Source organism: Bubalus kerabau, chromosome 7, assembly GCF_029407905.1.
Source record: "Bubalus kerabau isolate K-KA32 ecotype Philippines breed swamp buffalo chromosome 7, PCC_UOA_SB_1v2, whole genome shotgun sequence".
Classification (NCBI taxonomy): domain Eukaryota; kingdom Metazoa; phylum Chordata; class Mammalia; order Artiodactyla; family Bovidae; genus Bubalus; species Bubalus kerabau.
The window spans coordinates 107,840,329-107,867,263 of NC_073630.1; the positions used below are offsets into that span (position 1 = coordinate 107,840,329).

At 45.6% G+C, this 26,935-nt stretch overlaps 1 protein-coding gene across 1 annotated transcript in view; it reads left to right on the top strand.

Annotated features, from left to right (window-relative positions):
* EVC2 (EvC ciliary complex subunit 2) overlaps positions 1-26,935 on the top strand; it is a 157,443-nt gene that overhangs the window by 108,694 nt on the left and 21,814 nt on the right. The window contains exons 16-17 of the mRNA XM_055589083.1: positions 5,399-5,521; positions 26,706-26,933. Coding sequence (XP_055445058.1) covers positions 5,399-5,521; positions 26,706-26,933 — 351 coding nt within the window. The remainder of the gene's footprint in view (positions 1-5,398; positions 5,522-26,705; positions 26,934-26,935) is intronic.

Here is a 26,935-nt window from a genome sequence, read left to right on the forward strand (position 1 = left end):
GTTTGTAGTTCCCATTCACCACTCCATCCCAGCATCTAGAATGTGCCTGGCGCTTAGTAGGTGTGCAGTGAGTATTATTGACTGAACCAACCAACCAGCAGATGTGGGCAGAATGTGGGGGACTTCCCTTGAGGTGATATCACATTGATGTTGAAAGCATTTCACATCACTTACACTTCTGTTAACTCAGCTGTGGTTAACAGCAGGGCCGGGAGTAGGTGTTCTGTCTTCATGTTACAGATGAGAAAACTGACCGAGAGGAAAAGGGAATTAATTGACTGAGGTAGGACAGAGTAGAAGGACTGGTCTTGGAGCTGGTGCTTTCTGACTTTAAACCCGGTGCTTCTCCTTGAGGAGGAAAAAAAAAAAATCAGCCACATCCTTTCTGAATAAAATCAGTGAACAGAACCAACTTGGAAGATTTTACATCGTTTCACATTAAAAAAAAAGGGCTTCCCGGGTGGTACTAGCGGTGAAAAATTGCCTGCTGATGCAGCAGACATAGACGACTCAGGTTCAGTCCCTGGGTCACGAAGATCCCCTGGAGAAGGAAATGGCAGCACACTCCAGTATTCTTGCCTAGAAAATTCCACAGACAGAGGGGCCTGGTGGGCTACAGTCCACAGGGTCACAAAGAGTTGGACATGATGACTTAGTATGCACATTAAAAAAAGATAGTGGGTTGAGAATTCCCTGTCAGTCCAGTGGTTAGAACTCTATGCTTCCACTGCAGGGGCCCTGGGTTCCATTCCTGGTTGGGGAACTAAGATCCCAGAGGCTCTGCAGCACAGCCTAAATAAATAAATACATGAAAATAGTTTTTCAAAAACGTTATGATTTTTTTTTGAAGGGCTTTTTTTTTCTATTTCTCTTATTAGAATGTTGCAAGATACATAAAATGGTGATACTTACAGAGTTAGGGACAGGTTATACCCAAAAATGTGTAAAAGGTTTTGGAAGAGTGAGTTAAAAAAATATATATATATCCACGTAACTGAACTGAAGTGTGTTTCCCCTGCTTTTGAGCTGGACCAAGGACTGAAGGGCTGATCCCAGCAGGAATTAACTGTCTGACTGTAAGCTGTTCAAAGTTCTGGATTTTGAAAGTGAATTGGCCTTGTGTCCCAGAGGGGCAGAGCATCTGCCCTGGGCCTAAGGTTGGTCCCTGGAAACCCTGTAGAGATGCACGGGCGGAGGTGAGGGATGCAGCCTGCGGTTGGCTGAGCCTGGGTATCTTCACCAGCAGTACCGTGAGAAGAGCATCATGGCGGGCAGACCTGGGGGGGCACCCCCAGGAGCCACTCCATCGCCAGGCCCTCCTCCCCTGCCAGCCTGGGGGTGTGGGTGAGTTATCCTGCAGGCAAGTGAGCTGGGAGCTCACACCTAAAAGATTTTTTATTCTTATTTTATCTTATTTTTCTTATCCATCATTTTTTCATCTAAATTGAGTATAAGGAAGATTACTGTGGGGATTGTTCAGTCCCGAAGTTGTGTCTGACTCTTTGTGGCCCCATGCACTGCAGTGCACCAGGCTTCCCTGTCCTTCACCATCTCCTGGAGTGTGTTCAAATTCATGTCCATCGGGTCGGTGATGCCATCCAGCCATCTCATCCTCTGCCATCCCCTTCTTCTCCTGCCTTCGGTCTTTCCCAGCATCAGGGTCTTTTCAAATGAGTCAGTTCTTTGCATCAGGTGGCCAAAGTATTGGAGTTTCAGCTTCAACATCAGTCCTTCCAATGAACACACAGGACTCATCTCCTTTAAGATGGACTGGTTGGATCTCCTTGCTGTCCAAGGGACCCTCAAGAGTCTTCTCCAACACCACAGTTCAAAAGCGTCAATTCTTTGGTGCTTAGCTTTCTTTATGGTCCAACTCTCACATCTATATATGACCACTGGAAAAACCATAGCCTTGACTAGACGGACCTTTGTTGGCAAAGTAATGTCTTTGCTTTTTAATATGCTGTCTAGGTTGGTCATCGGAGAAGGCAATGGCACCCCACTCCAGTACTCTTGCCTAGAAAATCCCATGGATGGAGGAGCCTGGTGGGCTGCAGTCCATGAGGTCGCACAGAGTCGGACACGACTGAGCGACTTCACTTTCACTTTTCACTTTCATGCATTGGAGAAGGAAATGGCAACCCGCTCCAGTGTTCTTGCCTGGAGAATCCCAGGGACGGGGAAGCCTAGTGGGCTGCTGTCTATGGGGTCACACAGAGTCGGACATGACTGAACTGACTTAGCAGCAGCAGCAGCAGGTTGGTCATAACTTTCCTTCCAAGGAGTAAGCGTCTTTTAACTTCATGGCTGCAATCACCATCTGCAGTGATTTTGGAGCCCAGAAAAATAAAGTCAGCCATTGTTTCCACTGTTTCCCCATCTATTTGCCATGAAATGATGGGACTGAATGCCATGATCTTCGTTTTCTGAATGTTGAGCTTTAAGCCAACCTTTTCACTTTCTTCTTTCACTTTCATCAAGAGGCTCTTTAGTTCTTCTTCACTTTCTGCCATAAGGGTGGTGTCATCTGCATATCTGGGGTTATTGATATTTCTCCTGGCAATCTTGATTCCAGCTTGTGCTTCTTCCAGTCCAGCGTTTCTCATGATGTACTCTGCATAGAAGTTAAATAAGCAGGGTGACAATATACAGCCTTGATGGACTCCTTTTCCTGTTTGGAACCAATCTGTTGTTCCATGTCCAGTTCTAACTGTTGCTTCCTGACCTGCATACAGGTTTATCAAGAGGCAGGTCAGGTGCTCTGGTATTCCCATCTCTTTCAGAATTTTCCACAGTTTATTGTGATCCACACAGTCAAAGGCTTTGGCATAGTCAATAAAGCAAAAGTAGATGTTTTTCTGGAGCTCTCTTGCTTTTTCCATGATCCAGCGGATGTTGGCAATTTGATCTCTGGTTCCTCTGCCTTTTCTAAAACCAGCTTGAACATCAGGAAGTTCACGGTTCACATATTGCTGAAGCCTGGCTTGGAGACTTTTAAGCATTACTTTAGTAGCGTGTGAGATGAGTGCAATTGTGCGGTAGTTTGAGCATTCTTTAGCATCGCCTTTCTTTGGAATTGGAATGAAAACTGACCTGTTCCAGTCCTGTGGCCACTGCTGAATTTTCCAAATTTGCTGGCATATTGAGTGCAGCACTTTCACAGCATCATCTTTCAGGATTTGGAATAGCTCCATGGGAATTCTATCACCTCCGCTAGTTTTGTTCATAGTGATGCTTTCTAAGGCCCACTTGACTTCACATCCTGGATGTCTGGCTCTAGATGAGTGACCACACCAGTGTCTGAGGCTCTCGTAAACTCTTACAGACATGTAAGTCAGATTGCTCCCTTCTCTTCCTTCAAGCCTTTCCTTGGCACTTTCTGCTAGGATACAAGTTCTACTGTGGTCTCAAGGTCTCTACTGTGGGCTCCACCTAATCTGACCCTTGATGAGCCATGTGCTGGTAAACTGACTCTGGATGGAAGTTCATTGTTCCTGATTTGTAGCATTTTCCCATTTCCCTCATGTCAGTACCCATTCTAAGGTCAACCGACTTGACATCACAGCACGTGGGCACTGAGAGAGGTGTACATGATCAGACTCTCCACCCCACTCTGGCTTCACCCTGTCCCAGTGCCAATCCTCGCTCTAGGTTTCAGGATCTTACCCTCCAGGCCAGCTCTGTTCCTCAGAGGCCCTGACTCACAATTTCCTTCTTTTGTGTGGTCTCACCTCCTTTAGAACAGGAGATAAAAACTGTAGTTCACTCATGGAGTTAGTGAGCCCAGCCTGAGTGCTTAAAGACATTGGGCTCAGGGGTCTGGAGGCTCACTGTCGAGTTCTCAGGGCTCCTGTGATGTGGCTGAGGCCACTGATTCTGTTCTCCTGGCCTCAGTCTCCTCCTCTGTCCAATGAAGTGAATTATCCTTTAGGTGCTTGCCTCCTCTGAGTGGGCTAGGGCAAGCCCTGAAGACATGCTGGTCCCCTCTAGTATTATCACCATGGTCATGAGAGTCAGGGCGAAGACTGGTGGGCAGGCCTGAGTCCAGGTCGAGAGCAGGCTCTGGGAGCTCATGGCAATGAAAGAGAGGAGTAAGGGTGGGCATGTGAGCCAGGGAGCGCAAAGCACCAGCCCTTGTGGGAGGCTCACTGACCTCGTGGGATGGCTCACTGACCACATGTTGCTCTGAGCCTCTTAGGTGGGGTGTGTGACGTTGCGTTGGTTGTGCTGCATCAGGCTGTGCTGCACTGGGCTGTTTTGCTGTGTTATGTCATGCCCTGTTGTCACATTCTCATGTTACGTGCCTTCTGTCGTCACAGAACTCTGCTATGTCATATATAGCCTGTTGGTGTTATATTGCATTGTGTTATGTGTACTGTATTGTGTTACATTGTTGTGTTTCATATGTTGTATTATGTTGTTATGTTTATGTGGTTTAGGGCTTCCCCGGCTGGCTCAGTAAAGAATCCACCTGCAATGCAGGAGACCTGGGTTTGATCCCTGGGCTGGGAAGATCCCCTGGAGAAGGGAATGGCTACCCACTCCAGTATTCTTGCCTGGAGAAGCCCATGGACAGAGGAGCCATGGGGTCACAAAGAGTCAGACACGACTAAGTGACTAACACTTATGTTACATTGTGTTTTGTTTTGGCAGTAATCCTGTGAGGTAGGCGCTATTATCTCCATTTTATAGGTATGGAAACGAGGCTCAAAGATTGTAGCCTCTGCTACACTCATTCATTCATTTTTTGAATATCAGTTTACTGAGCACCCACGACCTCTTCCTTAATCCCTCTCACATTTGCTATGGGCTTCAGATCTTTGGGGTCTGTTCCCAGATTTTCACACTCCTGACACCTTGTCCTGCCAGGCTCAGCTGCAGTGTCACTTCCTCACATTTGGGAGCAGCTAGTATGTGTGTGCAGGGTGTGCAGATTGCTGTTCTAGGAGGATGGTCTATGTCAACACCCCCTGCCCCGGCCCTCAAGCACAGTGCTTCCTTGAATGGATGCATGCAGATGTCCTCAGCAGCCATTCACCTCTGCAGACGTGTCCCCGTCCACCCAACATGAGATAACAGCCAGCACGCTCATTCCATCGCCTTGTCTTCATGGCGCTCTCTGAACCTCTGAGAGTGTCTTTGTCCATCTGCAAAGCTCCGGTGCTGCCCACAGGCAACCTTCTCCTCCCCTTGGTGGGACGAGCCCCCAGAGTATGCCAAGACCAAAGGCCAGTGACCGGAGCTCCTTACAGGAAAGGCTTCATCTCTCCACCCCTCTCCGGCTAAGACAGCTGTGCGCTGCAGAGAGCTGCAGGAGTCTCTCTGGGCTTGAGGAGATCGAGGGCTGCACCCGCCTGCTGCTGATCACTTTCTCACCCATGTTTTCTCCCCACTCCAGCCACAGTCCAAGGCCAGAAAGCCACGCTCCAAGAGCAGAAGCAAGATAGACCTTTTGAAGAAATGCATTGAAGATAAAATTCAGCTGTTCGAGGAACAGGCTCCTGAAGACCTGGTTGAAAAGGTCAGTGTTTCATTCATCACAGGGCTGGCCGCTGCCCGGTTTGAGGGCACACAGAGCCCTCAGGGGCTGTGAGTGTCCGCCTCCATCCTGCACCTGGCTTTCACGCCGTGCTCCTGCACGTGGGCACCACCCCTGCCACCGTGCCTTTCCTCCTGGTCCATCTGCCTGGAACGCTTTTCCTCCACTTCTCCACCCAGAGGTCTCAGTGGTGACCTGGCTTGGTGCTGAGGGGTTCACTTGTGCTGTTTCCCTCTGTCTGCCCCTATATCTTGCCTGCAACCTGACCTCCCTCTCCAGCCCCCTTTCCTCATCTCCCCAGCGAGGCTTTGGTTTGTCTGCATACCATGTACGACCACATGCTGCTCATCTGTCCTTCCCTCTTCCTGGGTTTGCCTTTCCGCCTTTCTTTACCTGAACAAGTCAACTTTGTCCTCAGCTGTCCCTTCTTCCAGGAAGCCTTCCTGGAACACCTGCTTTCCCTCTCACCCCTCCCCCGCCCCACCCCCACGAGCTCCCTTTCCTGTCCCAGCATGCCTCATGCTGTGCCTTCATTCACTGGGATGCTGAAGGGACCATGATCCCTTGGGTGGTCCCTGCTCTCAGAGGTGCATATTCTAGACAGAAAGCCCTTAAAATGCACGACTATGGTCAGCGCCATTAAAGAAATGAGTAGGATGCTGTGATAGTGATGGGGCAGGGGGATGGTGAGAGGGAAGTGGAATCAGCACGGGTGGGAGGGTCAGGTCAGGCGTCTCTGAGGAGGTGAGGTTTAGGAGTCAACACCACGCTGTCACTGCTGGGGTGCCTGCCACCTCCCCCAGTAAGGGCAGGCCCTTGGAGGAGTGTGTCAGTGAATGGATGTATGGACCATATTCTAGAGCTGCTGTTTTTGTTCCTACCTTCTGTCCCACAGGTCGTTTGCCTAAGTTTTAAAATTATTATTATTTCTTAACTGTATTTCTCAGAACACAAATGCATCATCTGGCAAAGAGCCATAGCATCTGCTCTGGGCAAAGTCAGGCCCCTTCCCGGTATGCCAGGTTGCTGATGTCCCCTGAGACCAAGCGGTAGCACCCTTATTCCCACTCGTGTGCTATGTAAAACTGAGACATGAGACAAAGACTAAGGCAGGTACAGGTGGAAATACCATCTGTCTTACTGTTCAAGGCTAATTCAGAAACTAGAAATTATATGAGAGCCAAATGGGCTTGCTAAGCACCCCAGAATTAAACAGACCAATCTGAGGCATCCCTGGGGTGTCCTGGGGGCAGGCTTCCTGGAGGAGCAGGAATGGGGCTCCAGAGCAGAGCTGAGCCAAGCCTGCCCAGTGGATTCCCAGTTCACCCAGGAGGGGACCAGGAAAGGGGTGGAGGGGGCAGGGGCTACATGGAGGAACTAGCGACATGGCAGGCATGGCAAGACATTTCCCCCAACGCACACTGGTTTGGGACCCACTGTCAGACTTAAGGGGGCTTCCCCAGTGGCTCAGTGGTAAAAGAATCTGCCTGCAATGCAGCAGCTGCAGGAGACTTGAGTTTGATTCCTGGGTTGGGAAGATCCCCTGGAGGAGAGCATGGCAACCCACTCCATGTTCTTGCCTGGAGAATCCCATGGACAGAGGAGCCTGGCATGTTACAGTCCACAGGGTCCCAAAAAGTCAGACATTACTGAAGCGACTTAGCATGCATGCATGCACGTCAGACATAAGGTGGATATTGTCAGAGAAGGATAAGTTAGGGTTTGGTTTGGTGGGAGTAATGGGTGGCCTGAGCCATAGCCAAGGACACAGTGCAGGTTTGGAGGAGCCCAGAGAGCCTGTAGCCCCATGCAAAGGCTGGTTTGCTGGAGTCTGGGGTCTATCCAGGGGGTGTGGGAGCAGATTTGGGGTGGAAAGATCTCAGGTGTTGGCTAGGAAGACAGGCCGAGTCTCATCAGCACCGAAGAAGGAGGATAGAGACAGTGAAGGATGGGGTTAGAAGTTCCCCAGGTTCCCTGAGCCAGACGCAGCAGCCCACCTTCCCTGAGTTCCCCTGACCCCACGTACATCCACCATTCTAACCTGTTTCTCACTCATTCCATAGGCTTTACCCCTCCTGACTTCCCTCAGAAATAGGAATGATCCATATCCCTATTTTACAGATGTGGAAACTGAGTCTCCAACTGAGTTCACCTGGGTTTCTGTAACCAGGAAGTGGTGGGCCCGACATTTTAAAGCTGTATCTCATCTTTGTCTTCAGGGCCGACAGGGAATATTGTCATGGAACATGGTTATATCCTGCAGTTGTGCAATGTTGGATGAGCATGCTTTGGCTCCCACATCTGTTAAATACAGAGAGCGACAGTAATAGCCCCCCAGTTTGTGAGGAGCAGTGGGCTGGAAGGTGCTTTTTCCCTTTGGAGTGGGCTCCATGCCCATTTCTCCCAGTGATGGAGCAGCTCATAGACCACCCGATCCCAGGCTCACAGAGAAAGGCAGCCAAGAGTCACTTGTCAGCTGTGACCTTTTCACGACAGGCCATCTTCACAAATGGCTGTTACACTGCGGCAAGCGCCAGTAAAATAGGCACTCCCCAGTCCACGGCTTTGATGTTCCTCCCAAAATTGACCGGCTGCATCTCAACATCCAAGCGGCCGTTGTTCAGATTTTTTATTTGCAGGGTAATTGCGGAGAAATGACAGCGCTTGGGCGGGGGTGGGGGTGGTGTGGTATGCCAACAGCTGAGAGTTGTTTGATCTTGTTTCAGCACTGGGAAGCCCCTCTAAGCTCGTGCAGCTGTCAAAATGGAGCAAGGGGGATTGTTGACCACTGCCCCAAGATCCATGGTTAAGCCCTGGCCTGGCTGGCACCCAGGTGTCCCCAGAGGGACCACGGCTTCACGGCTGGGGCTGCAGAGCAGGCTGGGAGCACCTGGCAGACACCCACTTTCTTAAAGAGAATCTGCATCAGATATCCCCCCACCCTCAGCCCCAGATCGCTATGTCCCTGGTCGGGACTTGTCTGTCTGGAAAGACTGAGGGAATTACCCAAGGTCACACCATCAGGGAGGGGATGAGCTGGGGCTCCCACAAGGCACATCTGTCTCCATCACCTGTGCCCTTCCTGTCATGGGGCTGGGCTTGTAGTGACTGCAAGGAGGCTTCTATCTCCCAGCAGGATTGGTTGATCCTCCTCCTGAAATCCCCTCCCTTGCTTCCACCTTTCTTCTTTTCCTTGACCTCCTTGGCTTTCCCCTTTTCCTCGGTCCCTTCACCTCCTCCTGTAAGAAACATTTTGTGGCCTTTTCTCTGGGCCTGGCCCTGTTCTAGGATCCTGTTCTTGAGACATTCACAGTTTTAGATGAGCAGGCAATTTGTGCATGGACCATTTAGAAGTTTGCCTCTTGCTTTCACATGAAAGCCCCCCTGACTACCCCAAGCTCTGCCTTGAATGAGGGGAGTGTAACTCCTTTGGAAAGAGCTGTGTGACTGATTCAGAGAGGAAAAGAGAGACCAGCAGAGGGATGAATGTTGGCCTCCTACCTGGCCACCTTTTCTGTCCAGTGGAGAGGTTATCAGAGTAAGGTGTTAACGCTGGTCAGAGGAGCTGTCCAGGGTGGCTGGAGTACACCCATGACCCTCCACAGATACCTGGTCCTTCTGATGGGCTCATTACAAATGCACAGGTGCAGACTTTCAACCTGGGGGATGTTTGGGGGGAGGGTGTATATTTTAGAATAAGTTAACCAAGTTCTTGATGAAAGTGAAAGAGGAGAGTGAAAAAGTTGGCCTAAAGCTCAACATTCAGAAAACTAAGATCGTGGCATCTGGTCCCATCACTTCGTGGCAAATAGATAGGGAAACAGTGTCAGACTTTATTTTTCTGGGCTCCAAAATCACTGCAGACGGTGATTGCAGCCAAGAAATTAAAAAACGCTTACTCCTTGGGAGGAAAGTTATGACCAACCTAGATAGCATATTCAAAAGCAGAGACATTGCCAACAAAGGTCCGTCTAGTCAAGGCTATGGTTTTTCCAGTAGTCATGTATGGATGTGAGAGTTGGACTGTGAAGAAAGCTGAGCGCTGAAGAATTGATACTTTTGAACTGTGGTGTTGGAGAAGACTCTTGAGAGTCCCTTGGACTGCAAGGAGATCCAACCAGTCCATTCTGAAGGAGATCAGCCCTGGGTGTTCTTTGGAAGGAATAATGCTGAAGCTGAAACTCCAGTACTTTGGCCACCTCATGTGAAGTGTTGACTCATTGGAAAAGACTCTGATGCTGGGAGGGATTGGGGGCAGGAGGAGAAGGGGATGACCCAGGATGAGATGGCTGGATGGCATCACCGACTCGATGGACGTGAGTTTGAGTGAACCCTGGGAGTTGGTGATGGACAAGGAGGCCTGGCGTGCTGCAATTCATGGGGTCGCAAAGAGTCAGACACGATTGAGCGACTGAACTGAACTGAACTGAACCAAGTTCCAAAAGAAATCTCTGTTGAGGCTGAACTAAAATTAGAGGCTCATTTGAGACTTGTCTTCTCCAAAAAGTTGGAATGTTTCTTATTTTATGTAGACCTTCTTTTAGGATCTTTAATAGGATCTTTCCATTTGTTTCCATTATATAGGGTGAACCTCTATCTCAATATGCTTGGGACAGTCCCAGTCTCCTCTTCACCGCATGTCTGTTCCCATTAGCTTTCCCTTATACTTTAAGCTTAGGTGCCAAATTCTAGGGTCACATATACCTAAGGTCTTGTGTTTTCCTTATGGTGATTCCCAGATATGTTACAGGTTTGGTTGCAATTGTGAATGATGACCTATTTTTAATTATGTTTGGGGCTTATTTGATACTGTTGTGAAAAAGTCTTACCAATTTTTAAAAGTCTTTCCAGACTTCCTTCTTCTGTCTCCAGAGCCAGACTGCTGAGGCCACATCCTAGCTCTGCCACCTTCTAGCTGTGTGACTTTGAACAAGTTGCTTAACCACCCTGTGCTCTCCCTAGTGTGCTCATTTTTCAAGTGTGATGGCAGACACACCTATCTCTTGGGATGGTTGTGAGCATGTATCTGTTGATTCTACTGATTTTTTGCCTAATAATTTTTGTGCTAAGTGGCTTCATTCACATCCGACTCTTTACAATACTATGTACTATACCCTGCCAGGCTCCTCTGTTCATGGGATTTCCCAGGCAAGAATATACTGGAGTGGGTTGCCATTCCCTTCTCCAGGAGATCTTCCTGGAGCTCCAGGAGATCCCAGGGATCGAACCAGCGTCTCTTACATCTCCTGCACTGGCATGCAGGTTCTTACCACTAGTACCACCTGAGAAACCCATAGTAATGCATCCTGTATGCAAATAATCACAGTTTCGTAACCTCCCTTCTGATCTTTGCACCTCAATTATTTTTCTTATCAGTTTGTGTCTTTGTCTGGTTATTCCATCAACTCTCTCATTTCCATTGGTTGATTTTTCTCTAGATTATGAATCATATTTTCATGCTTCTTTGCACGCATGGTAATTTTTTATTGGATGCTAAACACTGTAGATTTTACATGTTAGGTACTGGCTTTTGTATTTTCTTTATTACTGTTGGAGTTTTGACATGTACATATATTGGGATTCATTTTGTCCTTTCAAGACTTGCCTTATTAGGCTGGGTTCAGAGCTGGCTTTAGTCGAGGGCTAAGGTTATTCCCGCTGAGGCAACACCCTTCTTAGAACTCGACCTGCTGCGTTGGGTGTTATGGGGTCTTTCATTCTGGGTACTGGGAACACAACTCTTCCTAGCTCTGTGTGAGCTCCAGCAATGGTTCCGCCTTTTATTTCTGATGGTTCTTTCCCCAGCCTGGCATGGGTTTGTTTTTCAAGCATGCACAGTACTCAGCCAGAGCTTTGAGGTCACTCCTGCAAATCTCTGGATCTCTTTCTCTCTCTGGGCAGCTCCCTCTTCCTTGGAACTCTGCTCCACAGATTCTAGACACAGTGGCCTCCCAAACTCTGCTTCTGTTTTCTGAAGCTACCAAGACTGCTGGTCTCCCCCTGCGTTTCCCGCTACATCCTTTTGGGTCCTAGGAACTGCATTCAGGCTGAAACCTGGGGCGGCCGTGGGGCTCACCTTTGTCTATTTCCTTTCCTCTCAAGAATCCCAGTCCTGTGCTTCCTATTGTTGAGTCTGAAAACTGTTGCATCATGTGATTTGTCTAGTTTTTTAAAAAGATTTGTTTGATGTGGACCATTTTTAAAGTCCTTATTGAATTGGTTACAATATTGCTTCTGTTTTGTTTTGGTTTTCTAACTGTGAGGCATGTGGCATCTTAACTCCCCCACCAGGGATGGAACCCGCACCCCCTGCATTGGAAGGTGAAGTCATCACCACCCCCAGGGAAATTATCTACTTGTGGGAAAGCAAATCTGGTTCATGAGTAGATTTGTTTCCCGTTCTTCTGCCATGGCCAGAGCCAGACTTTTTAACTTATTCTTTGGTGACTGATTTTTAATTTTAACAGATCCTTCAAAAAAAGAAAGAGAAAGAGAACTTATTCTTTTGTTATTGGTTTCTACTCTTAGTATGTATTAGAGAACAAAGTGTATATGATAACATGTGTCTGGAATTTATTGAGGCTTACTTGTGGCTTTATTTGTCCTCAGAAAGGCTGAGAATTTTCTGTTAGATACAGAGAAAGGAGCACTAGGCGGCAGGCAGGACCTGGACCGTGAGGGGCCTGGAAGGCTACACTGCGAAGCTTGGACCTTATAGGGAAACATTGTCGGGATTTAGGCACTTTGTAGAAACTGCTTTGCAGGATATATCCATTAGTAGTTCTGGAAGTTGGTCTCTGCTGGTTGGTCCTCCTCTCATGACCTCTGCTCTCATTGGCTCTTGGGTTGGGGGCCATGTCTTAGACTTTCCACTTCTTTTCCTTCTGCTTCTAAGTGTGAGATGGAGGTAAAGTTGCAGTCCCAGCCCCAGTCAAGAGCTGGGTTCATCTCTGGGAACATCAGACACCTCGGCAAGAATAAGGTTCCAATGTGGGTTTGATAGATGGTCAGAGCTGTTCTCTGCAGGGGTCGATCATGTCAGTGCTCTTACCATCTCCTGGAGGGCAACCAAGGGGGGTGGCTCGGAGGCACGTGCCCAACTGGTAAAGGGACATTTGAGCATCTACCTTGGGCTTCCCAGGTGGTGCTAGTGGTAAAGAACCCACCTGCCAATGCAGCTTAGACGTGAGAGACACAGGTTTGATCCCTTGATTGGGAAAATCCCTGGGAGAAGGACACAGCAACCCACTCCAATATTCTTGCCTGGAGAATTCCATGGACAGAGGAGCCTGGTGGGCTATAGTCCATGAGAGAGTTGGACAGTACTGAAGCAACTTAGCACGCACACATGCACCTTGAACTTCAGGAAACTCTCAAGAGCTTGGGGCAGTTGGTCAGTCTGTATGGCTGGAAGGCTGCCACGCATAGTGGCCTCTGGCCAAGGTTTTACTTGTGGAATGCCTTGACCAGGACAGAGAATGTGGTTTCTTTCTCCTGCTTTAATACCTGGGCCAATCCATAGAGCAGAGTAGAAAACAGCACAAACTATGTGGCTCATTTTTACTGTCCAGCTATTAGAAATAGGTCTATCTATCTGTCTATTATCTGTCTCTCTATGTTCATCTATCTATCTGTGTCTATCTGTCACCTCTATGTCTGTCTGTCATCTGTCTATCATCTCTGCTTGTTTACTTAACACTGGAATTTCAAGATTTTTCATATCAGTACATGACAGTTTCCTCGTTGCTTTTTTCATCACTATAGCATTTCATGATATGAATGAACCCTACATGACTTAACTGATGCTCAGTGAAAAAACATTTAGGTTCTTCTCAATCTCTTGATATTTCAGATGATCTTGGAACCTCTGTGTATATCCCATACCCCTCTGTAGTAAATTGAGTAGAGCAACTCTTACTATTTCCATTTCACAGGTAAGAATACTGAAACTCAGAAAGGTTGAGAGGCTTGTCCAAGATCACATAGCTGTGGAATGGTGGAATAAAGCCTAAAGCACAGGTCTCTTGATGCTCATTTCTTTGTTCTATTAGCCAATTTTTATTTGATAGATCCAGAAATGAAGACTATTTCAGTTCGTCTTTGGTGTGTTCTGTTGCTGGTTTTGCACAGAGTATATCCGTCTAGTCAAAGCTATGGTTTTTCCAGTGGTCATGTATGGATGTGAGAGTTGGACTATAAAGAAAGCTGAGCACCGAGGAATTGATGCTTTTGAACTGGGGTATTGGAGAAGACTCTTGAGAGTCCCTCAGACTGCAAGGAGATCAAGCCAGTCAATCCTAAAGGAAATCAATCTGGACTATTTGTTGGAAGGGTTGATGCTGAAGCTAAAGCTCCATTACTTTGGCCACCTGATGTGAAGCAATGACTCATTGGAAAAGACCCTGATCCTGGGAAAGATTGAAGGCAGGAGGAGAAGGGGATGACAGAGGATGAGATGGTTGGATGGCATCACCGATTCGATGGACATGAGTTTGAGCAAGCTCTGGGAATTGGTGATAGACAGGGAAGCCTTGCCTGCTGCAGTCCATGGGGTCGCAAAGAATCAGACACAACTGAGTGGCTGAACTGAACTGATATACAAATTTCTCATATGTATCTTTGGGCTTCCCTGGTGGCTCAGATGGTAAAGAATCTGCCTGCAATGCAGGAGACCTCATATATATCTTTAGGGACATTCAAATATAAATGAAAATGGCAAGACTGTATTTTCTGCTCACCCATGATTTCTGGTATTGTCTTAACGATGCCCTCTGTCTGAGTGCCGTGTCTGCCACATAACCATTCACCCATTCATTATTCATTCACTGTTTCCAGGTTTCAGAATATGTCATGCTTGCACACTTCATTAGCAATCCCTTCATCAGGAGTGAAACTCCTGCCCTGCAGTCAACCACGCACCCCGGTGTGTTTCTGCAGCAGCCTCGACAATTATGCAGAGGTGACTGGAACAGGAACGGCTTCTGTCAGCAGCAGCTCTTCACATACCTGTCATTTCAAAAGTGACTGGAGCTTAAGCATGAGAATAATGTGCTTTTTCAGATGACCTGACAAGAGAGAAAATTGATGGTGCAGGTCCTTATAAAGCTTGGGAGAGAGAAAAATAAAAAGGGTTCTTTGGAAGGGAAAATCCATTCATCCACCTACAAAGACTGGGAAAGCCTCCAGATGGTTCTCTTCCTGTCTGTTCTTGACCCTGTTTTACCCCTCAAGGCAGAGTCTGTCAGAGTCATCTCCCTGAAGCACCAGTTTAAGGGAATTTCCTTGTTTTTAATTTTTATCTTATATTGAAGTACAGTTGATTAACAGTGTTGTGTTAATTTCAGGTGTATACAACAAAGTGATTCAGTGATATGCATACATATCTATTCTTGGTAAATTCTTTTCCCATTTAGGTTAATACAGAATATTGAGCAAAGTTCCTAAAAGAAGTTTCATAGGTTCCCACTGCTCCAAAACAAAGGCAAGATTCCTGAGCTTTACTTTCAAGACCTTACAAACAGTCTTCAGCTTGCCTTTCTAGTCTTTTATTCTACTTCTACTTTTCTCATACCAAAATGTTGCCATGGTTATCTTTGGATAGTTTGGTTGAGGTAACATTTTTCTACATTGTCCATTCTAAAATTTCACTTTTCATTTTTATCAAACTTATGCATGCATGCATTCTTTTAAAGAGTGGTGTAATTCTATGAGTTTTGTGCCCCGCAAAAAGCGACCCTCTCAGCCACACACATACACATTTGCAAATCCCCAAGAGGTAACAACTTGTAATTTTTCAGTTTGATCTTTTGGTGTTTACGTCCATATCGTTAAATACCATGCTTGCCTTCCTGTTTCTTTTGGGTATTTTGTCTCTTTCTTTTGTCTATTTTGAGTATTATCTATTCACTTTTCTTTGCAGAAGATAAAATATAGCTGTCCTTCTTCTATCATCGTGCAACACATGAGCCCTTCCTATTCTCCCCCATATTCAATGCAGTTAGATCTTATTTAAGGTTTCTATTACTATGATTATTTAAAAAGTATCCACATCTGAGCCACATAAAAACAGACTTTTTTTTTCAATATAACTTTTAGTTTTTTCTGGAGTCATTGTTGTCCTTTGATTTCTTTTTCTTTGGTTACTTTTCTATGTACTTATCACTAATTTAATCACTTTTGGTGAATGGCCAAATATCCTATCAGGACCATCACACAAGTCATGTCGTCTGTTAATTCCATCTTCTTAAGGACATCTCTCTCTGTGCCTCTGGAGAGCTGTGCTCCAATCCAGGCATTGGCCTCTGTACTTCATGGACAGCTGCCATCTTGAGGTCATGCTACTAATTCCTTTCACTCTTCTCTTTCCTGATATGTTTCTTTAATGAAATACAGTCAGTTCAGTCACTCAGTTGTGTCTGACTCTTTGCGACTCCATGGACTGCAGCACGCCAGGCTTCCCTGTCCATCACCAAGCCCCAGAACTTGCTCAAACTCATGTCCATCGAGTCAGTGATGGCATCCAACCATCTCATCCTCTGTCATCCCCTTCTCCTCCGACCCTCAATCTTTCCCAGCATCAGGGTCTTTTCAAATGAGTCAGCTCTTCGCATCAGGTGGCCAAAGTATTAGAGTTTCAGCTTCAACATTAGTCCTTCCAATGAACATTCAGGACTGATTTCCTTTAGGATGGACTGGTTGGATCTCCTTGCAGTCCAAGGGACTCTAAAGAGTCTTCTCCAACACCACAGTTTAAAAGCATCAATACTTCGGCCCTCAGCTTTCTTTATGGTCCAACTCTTACATCCATACATGACTACTGGAAAAACCATAGTTTTGACTAGACAGACCTTTGTTGGCAATGTAATATCTCTGCTTTTTAATATGCTGTCTAGGTTGGTCATATCTTTTCTTCCAAGGAGCAAGCATCTTTTAATTTCATGTCTGCAGTCACCATCTGCAGTGATTTTGGAGCCCCCAAAATAAAGTCTGACACTGTTTCAATTGTTTCCCCATTGAAATACATCCTGTATTAGTTTCCGAGGAAAGGACACATGGAGGGTTTAATATTTTAAAATTTTGCAAGACTGAAAATGTTTCCTTCTGCCCCCGTAGTTGATGGATAATTTCACTCATCTTGGAATTCTGGAAAATTTTCTTGACTAATTTTGATGATTTACTCCTAGTCTTTAATCTGCCTTTCTAGATCTCTAATCATTCAGATGTCAGACTGTTTATCTATTTTTCTTTTTTTACTATTTTCCTTCTCTTTGTTCTTTTGCTTTACAGTCTGGGGAACATCTTAAGTTTTCTTTTTCAAACCTTTGAGTTGTGTGTGTTTTTTTTTAATTTTATTTATTTATTTATTTTGACTGTTCTGAGTCTTCTTTGCTGGGCAGGTTTTTTTCTTCTTTGCTGGGCAGGTTGTGGCCAATGGGGGCCACTCTCTGGTTGTGGCACCAGGCTTCTCATTTCAGTGGCCTGTCTTGCTGGGGGGCACCGGCTCTAGAGCATGGACTCAGTAGTTGTGGCCCACGGTCCAGTTGCCCTGCAGCATGTGAGATCCTCCTGGACGAGGGACCAAACCCATGTCCCCCGAAGTGGTAAGCAGATTCCTCACCATTGAGCCACCAGGGAAGCCCTTGAATTTTTATTTATATTTTTAATTTTCATTTTTTTTAAGAGCTTTTTTCCCCTCTCTCAACACTCTCTTCTTAAAGAAATAACATTCTCTTATTGTTTTAAGGCTTCTATAGCTCTTGTATCTCTCTGAGAACATTCTTTTTTTTTTTTTTTTTTTTTCAGTTCTTGGATATTTATTGCTATCTCTACATTCATTAGAGTTTTCCCAGGAAAGTGGCCATCCTTGGTGGTCTGCTCATGTTTAAGAGTGGAGTACTTAAAAGCTGCTTAGAGTCTCTGAGCTGTAACTGGGGTTTGCAGACTTGACCTTCACTCTGGTGTTATTGGGCTGAACCATGAACTTGGAGAACTCCCAACAAGAGTATTTTTAGAACTTTTTTGAAGTCTGGTCAGAGTTCCCAGAGAAGACTAGTCTCCTGCCTTGCTGCACATATGTCAGGAGCCAAATGAGGGAAGAGGACCGAGATTTTTAGTAGTCAGTAGGTAAAGTTTCACTTGAGTAGAATAGCCTTTCAGATCAGATTCAGATCAGTCACTCAGTCGTGTCTGACTCTTTGTGACCCCATGAATCGCAGCACACCAGGCCTCCCTGTCCATCACCAACTCCCAGAGTTCACTCAAACTCACGTCCATCGAGTCAGTGATGCCATCCAGCCATCTCATCCTCTGTCGTCCCCTTCTGCTCTTGCCCCCAATCCCTCCCAACATCAGAGTCTTTTCCAATGAGTCAACTCTTCGCATGAGGTGACCAAAGTACTGGAGTTTCAGCTTTAGCATCTTTCCTTCCAAAGAAATCCCAGGGCTGATCTCCTTCAGAATGGACTGGTTGGATCTCCTTGCAGTCCAAGGGACCCTCGAGAGTCTTCTCCAACACCACAGTTCAAAAGCATCAATTCTTCGGCACTCAGCCTTCTTCACAGTCCAACTCTCACATCCGTACATGACCACAGGAAAAACCATAGCCTTGACTAGACGGATCTTTGTTGACAAAGTAATGTTTCTGCTTTTGAATATGCTATCTAGGTTGGTCATAACTTTCCTTCCAAGAAGTAAGCGTCTTTTAATTTTATGGCTGCAGTCACCATCTGCAGTGATTTTGGAGCCCGGAAAAATAAAGTCTGACACTGTTTCCACTGTTTCCCCATCTATTTCCCATGAAGTGGTGGGACCGGATGCCATGATCTTCGTTTTCTGAATGTTGAGCTTTAAGCCAACTTTTGCACTCTCCACTTTCACCTTCATCAGAGGCTTTTTAGTTCCTCTTCACTTTCTGCCATAAGGGTGGTGTCATCTGCATATCTGAGGTTATTGATATTTCTCCCGGCAATCTTGATTCCAGCTTGTGTTTCTTCCAGCCCAGCGTTTCTCATGATGTACTCTGCATAGAAGTTAAATAAACAGGTGACAATATACAGCCTTGACGTACTCCTTTTCCTATTTGGAACCAGTCTGTTGTTCCATGTCCAGTTCTTTTTTTTTTTTTTTTTTAATTTAATTTAATTTTATTTTTAAACTTTACAATATTGTATTGGTTTTGCCAAATACCGAAATGAATCCACCACAGGTATACATGTGTTCCCATCCTGAACCCTCCTCCCTCCTCCCTCCCCATACCATCCCTCTGGGTCGTCCCAGTGCACCAGCCCCAAGCATCCAGTATCGTGCATCGAACCTGGACTGGCGACTTGTTTCATATATGATATTATACGTATTTCAATGCCATTCTCCCAAATCATCCCACCCTCTCCCTCTCCCACAGAGTCCAAAAAACTGTTCTATACATCAGTGTCTCTTTTGCTGTCTCGTATACAGGGTTATTGTTACCATCTTTCTAAATTCCATATATATGCATTAGTATACTGTATTGGTGTTTTTCTTTCTGGCTTACTTCACTCTGTATAATAGGCTCCAGTTTCATCCACCTCATTAGAACTGATTCAAATGTATTCTTTTTAATGGCTGAGTAATACTCCATTGTGTATATGTACCACAGCTTTCTTATCCATTCATCTGCTGATGGCCATGTCCAGTTCTAACTGTTGCTTCCTGACCTGCATACAAATTTCTCAAGAGGCAGATCAGGTGGTCTGGTATTCCCATCTCTTGAAGAATTTTCCACAGTTTCTTGTGATCCACACAGTCAAAGGCTTTGGCATAGTCAATAAAGCAGAAATAGATGTTTTTCTGGAACTCTCTTGCTTTTTCCATGATCCAGTGGATGTTGGCAATTTGATCTCTGGTTCCTCTGCCTTTTCTAAAACCAGCTTGAACATCAGGAAGTTCATGGTTCACATATTGCTGAAGCCTGGCTTGGAGAATTTTGAGCATTACTTTACTGGCGTGTGAGATGAGTGCAATTGTGCAGTAGTTTGAGCATTCTTTGGCATTGCCTTTCTTTGGGATTTGAATGAAAACTGACCTTTTCCGGTTCTGTGGCCACTGCTGAGTTTTCCAAATTTGCTGGTCTAGTGAGTGCAGCACTTTCACAGCATCATCTTTCAGGATTTGGAATAGCTCAACTGGAATTCTATCACCTCCACTAGCTTTGTTCCTAGTGATGCTTTCTAAGGCCCACTTGACTTCACATTCCAGGATGTCTGGCTCTAGGTCAGTGATCACACCATCGTGATTATCTGGGTCATGAAGATCTTTTTTGTACAGTTCTTCTGTGTATTCTTGCCGCCTTAAATAGCCTTAAATAGAACAGTAAATGCATGTTATAGATCTACTGTCTTTCACCAGGAATCTCAATTGTTAATATTTTTCTACATTGTGTGAGTGTTTTATAATTAGAAATGAAGGAATTTCCTAAAGGAGGAAAGAAAACTCTCAATATTATAAGCTATTGTCTTTTATCTTTTTCCTGCACCCAAAGGAAGCTCTATTTAACTAATTATAGTAATGATAGTGAAAATGATAGTAGTCGTAAGAATATGGCAGCTACTGTTTATTAGGGGCTTAAACCACAGACTGTACTAGACATTGTCACCTGTTATCTTATTGTTTGTTTTACACATCCAAAACCGAGACTCAGAGAAGTTAAGCAATTTGTTCAGGTCATGTAGCTACTTCGGTGGTAAGAGTTCATAAGAGATTACAGATCATCCATAAACAAAACTACACTGACTGGTTTAATCAAAGCCTACTGGCCTCCAAAGTCAAATTAATTTGTTTGAGATTTTTGCACTTTAATGATCTAGATGAGGGGGTGGGTGGAAATGTCTTTCCAGGCATAGAAATCGACTTTTCTATCTTAAATAATGATGTTTATTTAGCAGGTTGCTATTTCATTCAACAAATATGAACACACCTTTACTGAGTCCACCCCCTTCTTGATGCAAGATAAAGGAGAAAGTCTTAAATTTTGAATCCATCCAGCAAAGCATGATGTAGACTGACCTGCTTTGGGGAATGGCCAGCCACTCGAATAGGAGTGAATGCTTATATTTAAATAGTGTTTCCTCGACATCTCCTCCCAGCATTTGGATATAAAATTCCTGATGTGACTCCTTTCTGACCTCTGGCTTTCCTTTCTCTTTGCTGGTGACATCCTGGCCTCTTTCTATTCCTTGCCCGCTTCTCTCCAAGAAGGGTGCTATCTGATTGGTGGTATTAACGAAGGAACTGAGCTTCCCCCTCTCTTTAGAAGCCCGCCTGCCTGCAGGAAGCCCCCATTCTCTGACCATGATGTGATGAGCTTGTGGGGGAAGCTGGTTATTTGGGGGAGTGTCCACTCATTTGCAAACTCATCTGAGCCACATTCTCCAATCTAGTTTTCATCAATATTAAAGCTGACATTTGGTGTCTGGCTGGCTCCCCCATGCATCCAGTTGTATTTGTTTCCAAACTTGTGCAAGGAGGAGGGGTGTGATGTCTTGAACTTCTTAGAGTCCCAGTAATTCTCTGCTGATTGACAGGTTGATTTTATTTTGCAATAAAGGACATCAGCGAGAGCATAGAAGAAACTCCTTCAAAATGCATATTCTGTCAGGGAAGCTAGGAAATTGTTTGAGCTTCACATTTAAAATAAGAGTATTTAGCAGCACACTGTTTTGGAAGTGAATTTTTATTACTTTAGGTGGTTTGAATATTTAATTAAATCTGTCATTAATACTTCATAGAAATGCAAATCTGTATCTTTTCCCAGGAGTTCTTTTAGACAAGGATGAAAGCCCCCTTTAGAGGCACATTCTCATGGTGCTGGAATGAACAAATTAAGTTTTCCAAAGAAGAAAGAAATAGGTTGTTAAAGAATTTTTCTTTTCTTAATTTCACTGTCCAGGTTGTTCTTGCAATATGTACAAAAGGCTTTACACTTATCCCCCGTTTTAGGAATAACTTTGCATATATAGAGCTTCCCTTGTGGCTCAACTGGTAAAGAATCTGCCTGGAATGTGGGAGACTTGCGTTCAGTCCCTGGGTTGGGAAGATCCCTTGGAGAAGGGAAAGGCTACCCACTCCAGTATTCTGGCCTGGAGAATTCCATGGACTGTATAGTCCATGGGGTCGCAAAGAGTCGGACACGACTGAGCAACTTTCACTTTTGCATAAATAAAATGAGCTATCCCTCCTGGCCACCTCACTGTACCCTGTGTGTCTCTAGGGGACTAGACCTTACAGGTTACTGGGGCCGTTACCTGTCCAAAGGTGGGGAAGATTGAAATCACATGGAGGAAACGTGAAAATTTCGCTCATGGCAGGTGTGTCATGAGGGGCCTTTCATCCTTTTCTTGTTTATCTCCCATCACTCACATTTTTCCTTTTTAAGAACTTTAGTAGGCTTTCCATAGCCCCCTTTCTGTTGCCTCCAGGGAAAGGCTACCTACTTTGACGTGGTGGTGAGGGTCTCTGTGCTGTGGTCTCTGTCTGACCTCTGTGTACTTATCTTCCACTTTTTCTCTCAGTTTTGGTCCGATTCACCATCTCATGAATCCCCTCAGGACCCCGTGCATTCTGGCCTCAGTGCCTCTGGTTTGCTGGTCCCTCTTCCTGAATGCCTGGATCCTTCAATATCCAGCTCAAATCCTGAGGTCTTCACAACTTTCCCCTCCCCCTTCCCCTTCTCCATCCTCTAAACTATCGTAGCCCTGTATAAAGAGCTCCTTTATGGCACCAACCATGTGCCTGCACGCTCAGTCACTTCAGTCCTGTCTGACCCTTTGTGACTCCATGGACCAGACTCCTCTGTCCATGGGATTCTCCAGGTAAGAAGACTGGAGTGGGTTGCCATGCCCTCCTCCAGGGGATCTTCCCAACTCAGGGATTGACCTGCATCTCCTGCATTGCAGGTGGAGTCATTACCACTGAGCCACCAGGGGAGCCTGGCACCAACCATGTCCTACCTTTAATAATAAAATTAAAATGAACAATAAACAACAACTGCTAACCATCATTGAACACTCCAATGTGTCAGGCACTGTTATAGTCAATTAAAAATAGTGGATTATTTAATAATCAAAATAATTCTACTTATTTTGCTTCTGGCCAAGACAGAATTTGGAGAAAGAAATGGCAACCCACTCCAGTATTCTTGCCTGGAGAATCCCATGGACAAAGGAGCCTGGTGGGCTACAGTCCATGGGGTCACAAAGAGTAGGACATGACTGAGCTACTAACACACACACAGACAGAATTAAAGCATTACATTATCCCCTCACCTAAAACACAACAAAAAGGAATGAACAAAATGTATGAAATAGTGGTTTTTTGAAAACACAGGTTATTGTTCAGATGATCAGTCATGTCTGACTCTTTGCGACTTCATGGACTGCAGCACGCCAGGCTTCCCTGTCCATCACGAATTCCCAGAGTTTGCTCAAACTCATGTCCATTGAGTCAGTGATGCTATCTAACCATCCCATCCTGTTTTCCCCTTCTCCTCCTGCCCTGAATCTTTCCCAGCATCAGGGTCTTTTCTAATGAGTCAGCTCTTTGCGTTAGGTGGCCAAAATATTGGAGCTTCAGCTTCAGCATCAGTCCTTCCAATGAATATTCAGGAATGATTTCCTTTAGGATTGACTGGTTTGATCTTGAGGTCTAAGGGACTCTCAAGAGTCGTCTCCAACAACACAAGTTCAAAAGCATCAATTTTTAGGTGCTCAGCTTTCTTTATAGTCCAAATCTCACACCCATACATGAACACTGGAAAAGCCATAGCTTTGACTAGACGGACCTTTGTCAGCAAAGTAATGTCTCTGCTTTTTAATATGCCGTCTAGGTTGGTCATAGCTTTTCTTCCAGGGAGCAAGCGTCTTTTAACGTCATGGCTGCAGTCACCATCTGCAGTGATTTTGGAGCCCAAGAAAATAAAGTCTTACACTGTTTCCCTTGTTTCCCCATTTATTTGCCATAAAATGATGGAACTGGATGCCATGATCTTAGTTTTTTTGAATGTTGAGTTTTAAGCCAGTTTTTTCACTCTCCTCTTTCACCTTCATCAAGAGGCTTTTTAGTTCCTCTTCACTTTCTGCCATAAGGGTGGTGTCATCTGCATATCTGAGGTTATTGATATTTCTCCCAGCAATCTTGATTCCAGCTTGTGCTTCATTCAGCCCAGCGTTTCTCATGATGTATTCTGCATATAAGTTGGGATGACATGTAAAGCCCTGATATACTCCTTCCCCTGTTTGGAATCAGTCCATTGTTCCATGTCTGGTTCTAACTGTTGCTTCTTGACCTGGACAACAATCAAAAGTGATCCCTGAGATACAGGAAACAAACTGAACTGAGCCTATGATCTGGTGACAGATCACCAGGCAGGTGGCTGTCCACCTGGTGCTCCAAACCAGGAAGGAGTGGGGTCTAGTAACATCCTTTTGATAGCAAGACTTCATGTTTCCTCTGAGCAGGGAAATGAAGTTCTCAAAAAGCAGAGATGTCCCTTTGCGGACCAAGGTCCGCATAGTTCAAGTTGTGGTTTTTCTAATAGTCATGTGTGGATGTGAGAGTTGGACCATAAAGAAGGCTGAGTGCCAGAGAATTGATGCTTACAAATTGTGGTGTTGGAGAACACTTTTGAGAGTCCCTTGGACTGCAAGGAGATCAAACCAGTCAGTCCTAAGGAAATCAACCCTGAATATTCATTGGAAGGACTGAAGCTGAAGCTCCAATACTTTGATCACCAGATGGAAAGAGTTGACTCACTAGAAAAGACCCTGATGCTGGGAAAGATTGCGGGCTGGAGGAGAAGGGGGTGACAGAGGATAAGATGGCTAGATGGCATCACCAACTCGATGGACATGAGTTTGTGCAAACTCTGAGTGACAGTGAAGGACGGGGAAGCCTGGCATGCTGCAGTCCATGCAGTCACGAAGAGCTGGACGCAACTTAGCGGCTGAAGAACAATAGCAACTTGCAGAGGAACTGTTTCATACTGTGGTTCTGCGTGTTACTGCCTCTGGTCCCTGATAATAGTGGGCTGTTTTGTGAGCCACATATGCAGGTCCCCGCAGTGTGTCTTTGAAGAACTAGTTTCCTTTGTTGTTCTTCCTTCTCCAGGGCCTGTGGCCAGGACCACCTCTCCAAGAAGCCTTTGAAGTTTCTCTAAGCAGAATTTTCTTTTCCAGCCAACAACAGCCAAAGTGGACTATTTGCTTTGTTGGGGGCACTTTTCCCCTCCTCCCTGTGGCAGAGTTTTTTTTTGAAGGACAGATCATATAGGTGAAATCTGAGCCCTTCAAGCTGGGACTTGCTCTCCTCTGAAGGACACTCAATGGGGACAGGAAAATTGTGCAGACGTGGGAGAACCCAGGGCATCGTCCTCTGCCAGCCTCTACATCATGGAAATATGCCAACTACTTTAAAACCTCTAAATACAAACACATGACTCTTAAAAATAGGTTACGTGACAGGAAAAAATGTTTCACAAACTTCTTTTTCTTTCAATTTTTTTTGGTGGTAAAATATACATAACATGAAATGTACTATCTTAACCATTTTCTCAGTGTCCAGTTCAGTGGCATTAAGTACATTAACATTGTGCCCAACCATTAACACCATCCATCCCCAGAAACTTTTTGTCTTCCCAAAATGAAACTTTGTCTCCATTAAGCACTAACTCCCACCACTCCTCTCCCCAGCCTTTGGCAACCACCATGCTATGTTCTCACCCTATGAACTTGACTGTTCTAGGAGACTCATATAAGCAGAATCCTATGGGATTCATGCATTTGTGACTGGTTGATTTCACTGTCGTCCACACTGTAGCATCTGCTTGAATTTACTTCCTTTTCAAGGCTGCATAATATTCCATCATGTAGCTAAGGAGCCCATTCTGTTTATCCATCCATCTGTTGAGGGGCACTTGGATTGCTTTGACTTTGGGCTACTGGGAATATAATTCCACAAACCGTTAAGGTGAAATTAAAGGCTTCATCAAGATATGGTGCTTATGCAGGCTACTTTGAGGGTTGTGCTTTAGCTTCCTGGGCAGGGGAGTGGAGTGTATACTTACCCTTAGGGGCTCAAGTGGTGAAATTGGAGAGTTGAGTTTCATGAACTCAGTCATGTCCGACTCTGCAACCCCATGGCCTGTAGCTCACCAGGCTTCTCTATCATGGAATTCTCCAGGTGAGAATACTGGAGTGGGTTGCCATTTCCTCCTCCAGGGGATCTTCCCGACCCAGGAATCAAATCTAGGTCTCCTACATTGCAAGCAGATTCTTTACTATCTATTAGACTATGTTGTTCTCTGTAGCAGGTTTTCTAGAGAAAGTGTAAGAGGTAGTAATGTGGAGAAAAAAATGTAGAGATGCTGGAATGAACAAACTATTAATACTTAGTTGAGTGAAGGATTCTTTCATTGAGAATTTCTTCTGAGCCCTTCAGGTGCTAAGGCCCTCCCCCAGAGGAGTTTTGTTCTGCTGGTGCCAGCTGGGAAGAGGAGCTTGAGAGATGAAGGAAACACAGAGAAGGGGGCGGTAGATATGCAAAGTGAGGATGCTTCAAAGTGGCTCCTTGGGAACCAGAGATGCAGAGAACAAACAGGAGGTTTTCCAGAGGATGAGGATGTGTGGCATTTGAATCATAGCAAAGAGTTTGGATTTGTAGATACAAGGAGCCTGGTGGGCAGGGCATGAGCCATCACGGGTATGCAAGTCTAGGTGTGGGGTGGTGGTGGCGAAACAGACCAGCTGTACCTTAGCCTGGATGGGGGTGGGAAGGGCTTGGAGACCTTGTTAGGAAGACTGTAGGATGGGGAAGCTTGAAGGATTTTTCCCTGGAGAGCAACACAGTTCAGTTTCCCTCCAAGAATGATAAATGTGGAATGAACAGCTAGATTCCAAAAGCCCCGAAGTGAGGGTCTTTATGAGCGGAAGTGCCCTTGCTGTCTTAAATTGCACGCTGAGATTCGAGTACTGTTGCTTCTAACTCTTGAGACCTTCCTCAGGGTCCCAACTGGATGACTGGCTGCCTACCTGCACCGATACAAATACCACTGATACCAGCTGCTGTTTGTAAGCTGCAAGTTCTGTCCTCTGCCCTCCCCTTACTTACTGCTCTCTGGTCTCTGGCTGGCCCCTCCCAGGTCCGAGGAGAATTGCTTCGGGAGAGAGTGCAGCAGCTGGAGGCCCAGGAGGGACTCTTTGCCGAGTCCCTCGTCTCCCTGCAGTTCCAGAAGGCGGCGAGGATGGCCAGAACCCTATGGGCGTACACCGCCCTCCTGAGCATCCAGGACCTGCTTCTGGAGGAGCTGAGCGCATCAGAGACCCTGACCAAGTCGGCCTGCATGCAGATCCTGGAGTCTCACAGCCCGGT